This window comes from Cibotium barometz, chromosome 5, assembly GCF_041138505.1.
Source record: "Cibotium barometz isolate CiBa-2024 chromosome 5, ASM4113850v1, whole genome shotgun sequence".
NCBI lineage: Eukaryota > Viridiplantae > Streptophyta > Polypodiopsida > Cyatheales > Cibotiaceae > Cibotium > Cibotium barometz.
Window position 1 is genome coordinate 48877981 of NC_141050.1, and position 12354 is coordinate 48890334.

The 12354-nt window shown below is 44.8% G+C and overlaps 1 protein-coding gene across 3 annotated transcripts in view; it reads right to left on the bottom strand.

The window, feature by feature from the left end:
- LOC147638579 (putative protein phosphatase 2C 11) overlaps nt 1-8734 on the bottom strand; it is a 110398-nt gene extending 101664 nt beyond the window's left edge. For all 3 annotated transcript variants that reach the window (XM_086798498.1, XM_086798499.1, XM_086798500.1), the window contains exons 1-2: nt 8580-8734; nt 7670-7816 (exon numbers count right to left, since the gene is read on the bottom strand). In XM_086798498.1, coding sequence (XP_086654624.1) covers nt 7670-7786 — 117 coding nt within the window. In that variant the 5' untranslated portion in view covers nt 7787-7816; nt 8580-8734. The remainder of the gene's footprint in view (nt 1-7669; nt 7817-8579) is intronic.
- Between the last annotated feature and the right edge of the window lie 3620 nt (nt 8735-12354).

Here is a 12354-nt window from a genome sequence, read left to right on the forward strand (position 1 = left end):
CAGGTCTATGGATTCCTGGACTTCTTTTCTAGGGATTTGGATCCATCCTCAGGTTTATGGATTATGTTTATGGCTCCCTTTTACTGGGATGGATTATTCTTTTTGGCTCCCTTTATTTGGGATGCATTGGACTTATGAAACTCATGATTCACATACCCTGTGTAGTGTTCTCTTGTCCTACGTGCTCTCTTGAAGATTGTTTCTAGCATGTGAGGGTGGAACAATAGAGAGCAGATGGAAGGGAACATGGACACTTCAAAGGGTAGTGTCGAGCACAACATACCCTGTGTAGTGTTCTCTTGTCCTACGTGCTCTCTTGAAGATTGTTTCTACCATGTGTGGGTGGAACAATAGAGAGCAGATGGAAGGGAACATGGGCACTTGAGAGGGTAGTGTGAGTTGGTAGCCGAAATGCCTACAAACTATTGGTGGCCGAAATGCCTATAAACTATGTGTAGCAGAAATGCGTATGGAACACCAGGTTATCTATGCCTGCGAGTGATTGTTTTCAGGACTCCTTGTTTAGCCGCCCTGTGTAGTATTTCTCTTGTCCTAAGTGCTCTTCAAGATGTTGCTACCTTGCTTGGTAGAACATAGAGCCAATGGTAGAGAATATGGGCACTGAAGTCGGGCCGGGCGTCAAGGCAGCTCCTTGGTGATCTACATGGATTATGATATCTGGACTTATGGGACTGTTTTGTCTCGCCCATTTACTTGGGACATGGATTATGATATCTGGACTTATGGGACTGTTTTGTCTCGCCCATTTACTTGGGACATGGATTATGATATCTAGATTTATGGGACTGATTTGTCTCGCCCATTTATCTTGGGACATGATTATGATATCTGGACTTATGGGACTGTTTTGTCTCACCCATTTATCTTGGGACATGATTTTGATATTGGTATTATGGAGACTTATTTAGTCTCGCCCATTTCTTTGGGACATGGATTCTTCAGCTATATTGGATTTTTTGAGACTGTCTCGTCTCGCCCAATCGATGGGACATGATTATATCTTGAATATATGGCTTGAAGCTTAAAGTTGCAGACAACTTTTAAGAAGTTGGGGAGGATGTCACCAACCTGGACATTTCCTAGTCTGAAAGGGGTCTGGTGGACTCCAGGATGTTTAAATGTTTTAATATGCATTGATGATATCAACAAGTGTGTCAAAGGCCCTAGTCCCCCGGGCACCCGCCGCCGCGAGTTTCATATGGGATTCTCCCAGTATTGGATCAAAGGGGTCTCTTGCATTTATAGAGAGGCCCATGGCACGGTTTTGGCCTGTGGGGGACGGGGTGTTCAGATTTCTCACTCGGTGCGGCAGGGTTGTCCCCTTGCTCCCCTACTTTTTTCATTGTGGCAAAGGCCATGAGCAGACTTCCTCGGGCCACCCCGAGGTCACGGGTCTCAAATTGCCTTATGCAGAGAGGATGAGCTTGTGGATTCAAAGTTAGCAGATGACACCACGATGTTTCTAGAGGCTTCACATGCTTGTTTTTGTGCTTTTCGGACAGCCCTAAATATGTTTTGTTTGACTGTGTCACAAAATTCCTTACAGCTTCTATTTTTCTACTATTCATGTGTGGCATGTGGAGCCTGACATGACATACATGTATGGCTAGTGTAGCCTGACATGGTGTGTCTGTGTGGCATATGGAGCCTGACATGACAGTACATGTATGGCTAGTGTAGCCTGACATGATAGTACATGTGTGGCTTGTGGGGCCTGACATGGTGTACATGTATGGCCATGGAGCCTGACATGACGAAAGTCTCTGCGACTAGCTATCTTGGAGATATTGTGTATTTATGTTTTAGGAAGGTTCCGGAAGGATCATGAGCCCTGGACGTTTTATCGCATACAACTGAGTAGATGGGTGTTTCTTCCAATATAATTGCACTCATGTGTGTGCATGACTTTGATTTTATCTTTGGATGACTTGTCCTGTGGACGTGTATGTACACACCTGTTTGGGACTGACAAGTGGTTTACATGTGTTTTGCAAGTGGTAAGTATTCCCAAAAAAAAACTCAATTCATAGCTTTATGAGTTCACATGTTAATAATTATGGATGCAGGTTCACACTCACTTACAAGTAACCGGACAACTTATAAGTGAGTACACATTGAGCATGACTTATTTAATACACGTGGGACTCCCTTCATGTAGGCGCCCCTTTCTGGACCCAAAAAAAAAAAAGCACACGTGTGGGCTATTTTCTGCGGGGAAGCCTCTATTATTGACAAAACTCTAGATTGGAGTGGGGCGCATGCTTTTTAGGAGTGCATGAGGGCTGGTCGGCTGGTTTTCAGCCTGTTGGCAACTTTCTACAGCTATCCATCGCGACTGAAGTTCACCGGATGCATGGGAGAAGCTGGCCGACTCTTTCTGCATGTTCTCCACTGATGGCCGGGGGATTTACAGCTTGAATAGAGGCTGGACAGAGGTTAAAAACAGGGAGGAAGAGCTGGTCGTGGACTTCTAGACAATTTTCCTTCTGACCGAAGGTTTGCACGCTTGTGCACAACTGCTGGTTGCTTTCTTTTGTGGCTACTGAGGACTGGTGGACTGCTGAAAACAGCCTTTGAGGGCTGGTCGACTTGCTTTATGAGCCAAACAGGAGGAAGATGATGATGTTGAGTTGTCCTGGGCTGATGTGGGAGTGCTATGGGCTGTCCATAGTTGTCCTGCATGTGCTTGATGCCGGGAATGCTCACTTGTGCTGCAATTGTCAGCAAATTCAGATATTGTGATGTTTTTTCTTGTTTTCATATTGTATTGGAAGAAATAGGTGCAGCCAGTGTGGTGAACCCTGGGCACCCGCAAAGTTGTATTGGAAGCAGACTCCTTTTTGGTAATCTAACCATAAAAGGGGGCGGGGGAGGGGGGTGTCAGCCCATCTTCTGGCCCCTAGTGTGGTGTACTGTGCAGCTTTGTCATCTTGTTTTATATGGTATGCATATGTGTATTTTCAGATTTCATGATTGATTAGATTTTCCATGTTCAGTTGCCCCTTCCGTTTTCAGGCTGCACGTGCCAACATTAACTAGCACAAGTCTGTCAGATTTTGGGTCAGTGACTCCCCACAAATAGAGATTGGGGCTTAGATGTGGGGTTTACTTGGATTGAGAGAGGATGTACTGCCAGGTACCTTGGCTGTCAGGTTGGCATTGACATTTCCCCAGCGCATATGTACTCATGAGCATTAAGTGCAAACTTCAACGTTGGAGTAGCAAGAAGCTTGATATCTGGCATCCAGAGTGTTGGTGGTTAACCAAGTGCTGCTGGCCACGACCTGGTTCATCACCTCGTGTTGGGTTTTTCATAGAGGATGCATTGGCCAACTTCGCCGCCTCATTAGGAACTTTTTGTGGGTCAGGGTTGGATGGCACTGCACACACCCAGGCTAGAGTTGCCTGGGAAACCATCATCAAACCCAACCATGAGGGGGGATTGAATATCGTTGACCCAAAGGTGCAGTGTAAGGCGTTGCTTTGCAAGTTGATTGTCCGAGGATTTCTTCCTGGCACTAAGCCTCCGAAGGGCTTTCTCATGCAACAAGTTATGAGATGCACTCCAATCAAGGGTGGCGACTGGCTCTACAGCTCACGGTTCATCTTTTTTGAGGCAGATCCCCGCCCTCCTCCCCTCTGGTTAGGTCCCTTCTTCGGGCCTAGGAGTGCATGAGAAGTTTTCTAGTTCATATACCTCCTCGGTCAATTGGGGAGGCTTACAGACAGCCCATTTTGTGGAATGATTTGATCGTGGATGAGCATGGTAGATCTCTTGGCGCTGCCACACATATCCATTGGGCTGCTTGGGAGATGTTTTTTCCTTCTATCCTGGACTGGAAGAGGTTTAAGAGCCTCACGGAGGATCAGAGGGTTGGCCATACTCAGCACTTGAGGGGAGCTAGTCGGAGGATTATGCAAATTGATATAGCCATACCCAACCATCAGGTTACATGGGCTTTTCTGGATGGATCTCCTCACTTGTGGTTTTGGATTTTTACAAGGACCATGGTTCCTCTGCAGATTATGGGTCTCCCCTCGCCAAGGAAGGGTGAGGTACCATTTTTCTTTTCTGTTCACGATGGGTGGCAGTTGGAGAAATGTGTGGTGCAGGATATGGTTGAGGGCCCGATGGTTCGGCCCGTGAGAGTTATTGTCAGAGCAAGGAAGCACTTTTATATTGAACCCCCCCCCCTCCCAAATGATCACAGATGCTTCTTGCTTTTGGTTGTTTGGTGGATGCCCTATCAGACATTTGCCTTGGGATCCCGGTGAGTGGGAATGGATGGATGCCACCAATCCGATGAAAAGTTTGCCTTTCTATAGCTACACTGCGAGGAATGCCAGGCAGCTTGTCTTGGGATAGATTTAGAGAGTCCCTACCCTTAGACCTCATTGGGAGCCCTATGGTATTACCTCTTAACATTCGGAGGATTTTCTGGCGGAGGCTGTGGCACTCTTACAAGAAGGCACAAATCTCCTCATTCTTTTAGATTTCACTACATGGTGGACTAGCCACCAACAAGTGGAGATCAGTTGTTGGTGTTAGCCCAACTTGCCCGAGATGTGCAGGAGCTTCAGAGACAGGGAAGCACAAAGGATTTAGACCATGATAGCACACCTATTTGGCAAGATTAGTAAGGATGCCTACATATCTTGTGGTGCTATCATTTGGTTGACTCAGTAGGGCTCCGGCTTAGGTATGAGGGGGACGACAGGAGTGACGTCATTTTAATAAGGTAAGGATTTGCGCAGCAGGGTTGCCTTCAAGATTTGCCAGATTCAGGATATGCCCCGCCGGCACAGAGATTGGACAATGCATGGGAGAGATTATTGCTAGTATTACAGCCTGGCACATCTGGAAGGCTAGATGCACTAAGGCCATAGAGGGCACTATTGTCTTGGACGACACACAGTGCCTTTACAGGATTTGGAGTGATATTATCCATAACCTTATGGCAACCTAGGCCAAAATCCAAGGATCTTCGAGGGCCGCAGATAGAAAGCGCAGCCAGTTTATGAGAGAGTGGGATCATGGTCTATTCTTCATTTCCACTCATATGGGACCTTGTTGGCAACACAAGACAACCGATTGGTTGAGATCTCCACCTAGTTTGGTTTGAAATCTCCCTTTTGTATATTTTTTCATACTTAATAGAAGTCTCTTCTCTGGAAATTTTTAAAAAAAAACCAATGAGCTCCAACATGGTATCAGAGCAAGTCCAACTCTAGCTGTCCAATCCACTCCAATCTCTCCGCTCTGCAGCTCAAATAGTTCTGCCCCTTCAACTCATTCAGCTCAGATCTACAACAATGGACCATTCTACTAAAGGCAAATACTTCTCTCAGCTTGTCAACACTCCAAGCAACCTCAACAAGCTCCACATCTGACTCAATTCAGGCAGAAAACCAAATAACTCTAGGCAGCGCGAATCCAACACAGAGAAGAATGTTGCGTCGAATAGCTCATATTTGGTAAAATTGATCATAGCACCTTTCAATTCATGCTTTAAGCTTGCTATGGTTCAATTCTCAGGGAGTTTCATCAAGAAAACATCCAGATTTGGTCAAATCTACAAATCCTTGCTAAAATTGGAAACTCCAATCGCCCGACTGCACCTTCAATCATCCGACTGCTCCGCCCAATTGCGGACTACACCGATTGCACAAAATTTATGTCCAATCCAACTGGAGAGTCCAATCGTCAATTGCTCCAACAATTGCGTGATTCTTCAATCAAATCGTCTGTTTGGTTAAACAATCATACGATTCAAACAGGCGATCTCGACGATTACCAATTTGTCACTCCAATCGTCCGATTCTTTCTTGAATCAACGATTCATGTGAACAATCGTCCAATTCTTCATGAAATTGGCCCGATCCAAGTGCTCCAATCATCCAATTGGACTAATTGCCGATTCTTGATCCTACCGTGCGATTCCTGCAACAATCGCCCGGTCGCAAATGGGTGGAGCCTCCTCTATAAGAAAAAACGATAGAGGGATGGAGTGCAGGAAGATAACGATGAAGCTTCCAAAGAGAAAGGAGAATAAATCGTGCATGTGATTTTTGGTTTCCTACACCAACTCTTGCCACATGGGTGGTCACCCCTCACTTATGGCGTGCACCGTCCACACACCAGGGTGAACAAATGGGGTGCCCACGAGGTTGGAACCTAGGCACTTTAATAAGGTGTCCACTCAAACTTTTATGTGTGGACCTACAAAGGTTCACACATGAATAGATTAAAATAAAGGTTTAGAGTGCACTTACCACCTATTCACACGAATAGATTAAAATAAAGGTTTAGAGTGCACTTACCACCTATTCACATGCCACAAAACACATCAGAATAAAAGGCATTCACACGGTTCACGGTAGAGGTCCCCAGGCCCATGAACTCAACATTCATAGGAGCCAGTCACACAAAAACAGTTCACGCGAAAAGAGTTTCAAACATGCAAACATGTGTGCATGTGCATTTTGTTATGAACAATCTCTCAATCATGGAACATGTACAGCACTGGCATTTCCGGACACAAATCTAGCACAACAAAAGAGCAGAATTGGGATCCCCGACAATCAAATCCACACACTAGCCTCAATACAAGCGGCACAAAGATTGCCTTGCCCCCATAACTTGGCGCAAAATTGGAGAAGACTATTTGGGTAAGTAAGACCATTTGGGTAGCCCAATGGTGACATCTATGGATGCTTCTAGCCTCTAGCTCGAGAGTGAGCTAGAAGGACTCTATGGTTAGGCAACAAGCTAGGTGCCTATTTTCTTATGTTCCTTTGATTAGGGCTAACCACGTGTGACTAGAGTTGGAGACTTTACAAACACTCTCCATTTCATCATGTGGAGACTTAACAAACACTCTCCGTTTTCGATTTCTCTCAACATTTTTCATCATTTCTATTACATCCGTTCTCATTGCATGCAACTATGGGGTGTGGCTTGACTCTACGGGAGAAGGATGGCACACATCTTGCCCTTTGGCTCACACTTTCAACCTAAGATCATCCCGACCTCCTCTGTCTTTGTGCCCAAGTGGCACTAAGAGTCCCAAGTGAGTTCGAAGTGGAAGTGATCTTGAATACACGAAAGACTACTCACAAAGCTCCAAATCATCACAACAACTCAATACAGACAAGTAAGAACAAAGTTTAGGAAGCAAAAGGAATGATGTGATGAAAAACGAAAACTGTGTCAATAACTCCATGCAAACAATTGCGTGCACAATTTAGGAAACAAAAATAAACGTGATGATTATGTGACTAAGGGTCGTAATCACATCATACTCCCTTTTACTCACACAATTGTACAGGTAACAGCCTGTCCACAAAGGAGGGCAGCCTCACATAGACAACCGATTGAGCTTTGGGCCAAGACTGGGTTTCCCTTTGAGAAGCTACCTTAAGTGCCCCCACTCACATCATCACAACCCAAAGTATGAAGAATTTCTTCAGGCAAAGGGCACACTAAGCCAGGATGAATACTAGCACTAAAGATTAAAATCAAAGCCAATCAAATGCATTCAAATTTCCATTCAGCGTAGACAGCACTAAGAAAAGTATGAATTCATCATCTTAGTTCCTAAGAAAACTGACAATCCTTGACTAACTAAAAATAAAAGCAAGTCTTTACTGCATCTTCCATGTTGCTGCGCCAGCCTTGCATTGCTGAGACCCCATACTTTAGCCTTCCATTGTCTCCGTCTTCAGAAAACTTGTCTGTCTTCGGGGTGCTGAGGTAGACTCCCATGATGGATTGTCTTTATTAGTTGATGTATACCTGTAGAAAACATGCATGTGACAATGAGTAGGCAGCATAGAGATGGTTGTACAAGATGACACCAAGAGGGGAAGAAACATGCATGAAGCAGAATGCTAAGAGAAAATTGGCATTCCTTTCACACGTGTATCAAACACCTCGAATATATAAAGGGATTTAATACATCCTTCATCAACTCCAACATAGGATGAATGGCCCTGGCACGCTAAACTTCTTCCATCAAAACCTTTCAGGCTTTCAATGTGGGAAGATGTTTTGGCATGTCTAAGTTACACTTGCATAGCACTTTGAGCTTCCATGTGAAGCAACGGTGATAGTTACAGGCATGCTTTCATGCGGTAATTCTTAGGGGCTTTACAGAAACACCCCCTCCTTGTGAAAAGGACCGCCTGTCCGTCATGGGCAGGATATTGCTAATTCAAAGTCCCCCCTGGCCACCTGTCCCTAGCTTGTTGGTCCGGGCCCGGGGGGGGGGGGGGGGGGGGGGGGCGGGGGGTTTGTCCTCTAGTGGGCGTGGGCATCGGTAAAGACCTTAGCCACTTGGACATGAAGAAAATGGTTGGTTAGAAATAATCACTCTTATGTGCTGCTACGGTTCCATTGCAGCCTGTTGCTGGAACCGATGCTTCCTCATTCTAATCTCACAGTTTACAGCTTAAATGAAGGCGCAAATGACATGCAGTCAGCTTTCATTCGAGCCCTACTTAATTAGAAAGATCGTGCGACCGCTTACGCTTAAACCCTGATTAAGCATAAAGCTAACCTGGAAGTGAAGAGCGACCTCACGCCATCTACAGAAAGTGGGCACCGAGCGGCCTGTCTGAAGGACTAGGGTTTCGTTTGATGATGATGGTGATGGAGGAGGTGGTGGTGCTCGCTAAAATAGGGCCGGCGAAATTTCGACATCAAACGAAGTGTAAGATTGACCGTGTTGCTTAAAATATCTTCATATTTTGAGTTTGAAGATTTGAGAATTGGTAGTTTGGCCTACCGCAATTTAGTGGAGTGGTTAAGGTGGTTACTTAAGAGTCAAGAGGTCATAGGTTCAACTCTTCCCTCACCAAGGAGTGGCACACATGGGTGTATGTTGTTCTTTTTAATTCCAGCCAATTCAAAAAAAAATTGGTAGTTTTTTAAATGAGATTTTACGCACACCCAACATCTCTTTCCCTTGCCAAGGCACATCATGTGATAGCCATCCCAATTTGAACTCAACACTACTAGCTTAGGACCCCAAAGTGGAAAGATAGTAACAGAAGCTCTCTCTCTCTCTCTCTCTCTCTCTCTCTCTCTCTCTCTCTCTCTCTCTCTCTCTCTCTCTCTATCTATCTAAATAAGCGCTTTGAAGAAAAGGGCTAATACCAAATTCATCTCTATAAGAATTTTCCTTACATTTTATTGCTAGCTTTTGCAAGTTGTTCTTTTTAAATCAGATGGGTTTTGCTAGAAGTACAAATTTTTGTAGGAAAAGGCGCCATTAGTCACCCTTTATCACATGGCTCCTCCCCTTTCAAAAAAACAAGCTAACCCAAGGATATGCATAACCATCACAATCGTGATGAAATTCCAATCTTGATGGCGATAGGCAAGGAAAGATTATGAGCTTGATGGGACGAGAGAGAACAAAAAGCCACATTAAATTATACACGAAATTGCATTGGCAGGCAAAGTGAATGATGCATTTTATGCTAGTGCAACTACCATGATAGGAAAGGGGTAAGCATTAAAGAATTGCTGCCATTCAAAATGCATGGTACATTTCCACTTTTTCATAGTGTATCAGTTTGCTTTGAACTCCTCTTAGAACCAAATCACAATAGTGGATAAAAGACTTTTTGATTTTTTCCTACTAAGAATATGTCACACCAAACAAAGAACAATGACTATCGTTAACAAAACTTGAAAACAATTCAATACTTTTTTGTGAAAAGTAAAAATGATTGTATAATTTATCAAAATCCCCAATGAAGAGCCTAGAGGGGTAGGTGTGTAGAAGGTGCTTGCAGCAGTCATAGAGTTTCACTTTCCTACCAAGCCTAGAATATTGAAAAAGAAACACCCTACAATTGAAAATCCTGGAACCCTAGCCCTTATTCCTCTGCCATATGCTTGGAACACTTATTCCCCCCTCAGTAATCATTAGGCAATGCCAAGCATATTATATTGATAGGCCTTTTAAGCCATGGTGCAACATGGCTCTCATCACCTTATATTGATAGGCCTTTTAACACATAGTGCGACATGGCTCTCATCCCCTTATCACATAGTGCGACATGGCTCTCATCCCCTTATCACATTAAACAAACACATTATTTTCCTACAACCATTAGAAAAACATTATATCCTATCCTAAATACTAATGTTGGTTATCTAGGAGGCACCTCTTATGTGCATATTCTAGGTCTCTAGCAGCATTGTACGTGTCTAAGACCCTGTTTTCGTCCCCTAACCTCGACACATTTGATTTACACACTTTGCCATACATTTTTTTCTAAACGATTTGTAGTATGTAACTGTCAAATTTTTTATCACATAAAATTGTTCATGATGGATATATTTTAATAAACTACCATTATCTCATAGACCCTCTTATACCTTTCATCTCTCTCTCTCTCTCTCTCTCTCTCTCTCTCTCTCTCTCTCTCTCTCTCTCTCTCTCTCTCTCTCTCTCTCATGTGTACCTTGGGATCACTTTAATCGGGCCATGTTTCTCTATCCGGATGGTAGCCGAAACCACATTGATGCGCGGTTATGTAGCCTTGGGCTCACTTGAGAGGCAATGCTCACATATAAAGTTTCAAGAGCCAAGGACGAAGCTCTGGCTATTTAACACACTAGTCACACCCGCACTACTATATGGAGCTCCCATATGGGGTCCTAGTTTATACCACATGAGGAGACGGAGGTAGGAGCTAGCTGAGATAGACACAGAGAGTGTATATGATGGGTGGAAGCCGATGGAGAGGCCACTAGTGATGATGATCTCACACATGATTATAGAAGTAAGCCATCCATGCCACCCAAGATTATGCGGGTGAAGATAGAGAGGCTATTTTCCAGATAGTGACATACTGGCACAGACTATGGGAGCTCCCACCAAATAGATACTCCGGGCTCACCCTATAATCCTCAAGATAGCTAGCACTACACGGAGACATGCAGTGTTGGTATGCGTAGGTGAGCACTTGGTTTGGTCTGCATGGCATGCAGATGGAGGCACTTGATGACCTTGTTCAGCTCTATGCGGCTGAGAGCAAAGGACTTGTCACCCACCCATCCAGCCCCTTAGGACAAAGATGGCCTTTTACAGGGACCATTTTCTTTGCCTGACAGAGGACGCCTCTATGCTATACTGTAGAGGTGCCCTCCTTTGCTCTCAGTCGCATAGAGCTAAACAGGGTCATCATCATGAGACTAGATACTCAGAGGACTTGTCACCCACCCGTCCAGCCCCTTAGGACAAAGATGGCCTTTTTCAGGGACCATTTTCTTTGCCTGACAGAGGACACCTCTATGCTATACTATAGAGGCGCCCTCCTTTGCTCTCAGTCGCATAAAGCTAAACAGGGTCATCATCATGAGACTAGATACTCAGAGGACTTGTCACCCCGTCCAGCCCCTTAGGACAAAGATGGCCTTTTACACGGACCATTTTCTTTGCCTGACAGAGGACGACTTCTTTACACACCCACACTACATGGATACACATCTGTCATTTGGGGTGTGATGTGCAATTGGACAGATCAGCAACTCATCCCATCTATTTTTGAGAGCAAAGACAACTAGATATGGGTCGAGGGTAGCTACACTAGAGGACAGGATATGCCAGCTCTACCACATATAGAGGCTGAGATAGAGGCCCGTTATGTATGTAGATGCCCGTTATGTATGTAGATGCCCATTATACTATAAGATTAGGGGTAGGTTCCACTGCCTCTTCCGAGATGGATTTGGACCACTTTCCATGATCATGGATTTCACAGACCAGAAATGCTTGGGACTTTTCCTCCTAGAGCTTCGTGGACACAGGGAGTCCCTTTGCGGCTTAGACCAGCAATACCCTACAGAGGACCAGTATGGAGAGCTCTCACCGACTTCTTCCAAACTAGAATGACGAGGGCAAACCCACTACACCCGACCTTCAGGCTGATGCGGGAGCTCGACCGAGAGGAGTGACACTAGACAGAGCCATTAAGCTATGCAGAGCTCAACACCCTTGACCTCGTGGTCCCCGCCCATGCCTGCATCACTATACAAGAGGATTAGAGCCATAATCTCCCACCACCACACAACTTTCTCCTACCCCCAAGGTAGCAACTAAGGGAAAAATAGCCACAATGAACCTACAAGAGCTAGAGGCATACATCAAGACAATCAAGGACAACAACAAGAAGGCATACATCAAGACAATCGAGCACATCACCAAGAAGGCGTTGGGAAAAGAAAGAGGAACTTGTTGAACCAACATGAAAAAGAGTTAGAAGGCCTCCAAGAGATACAAGGCAAGAATAACAAGATTGAAGAATGGTGAACCACCA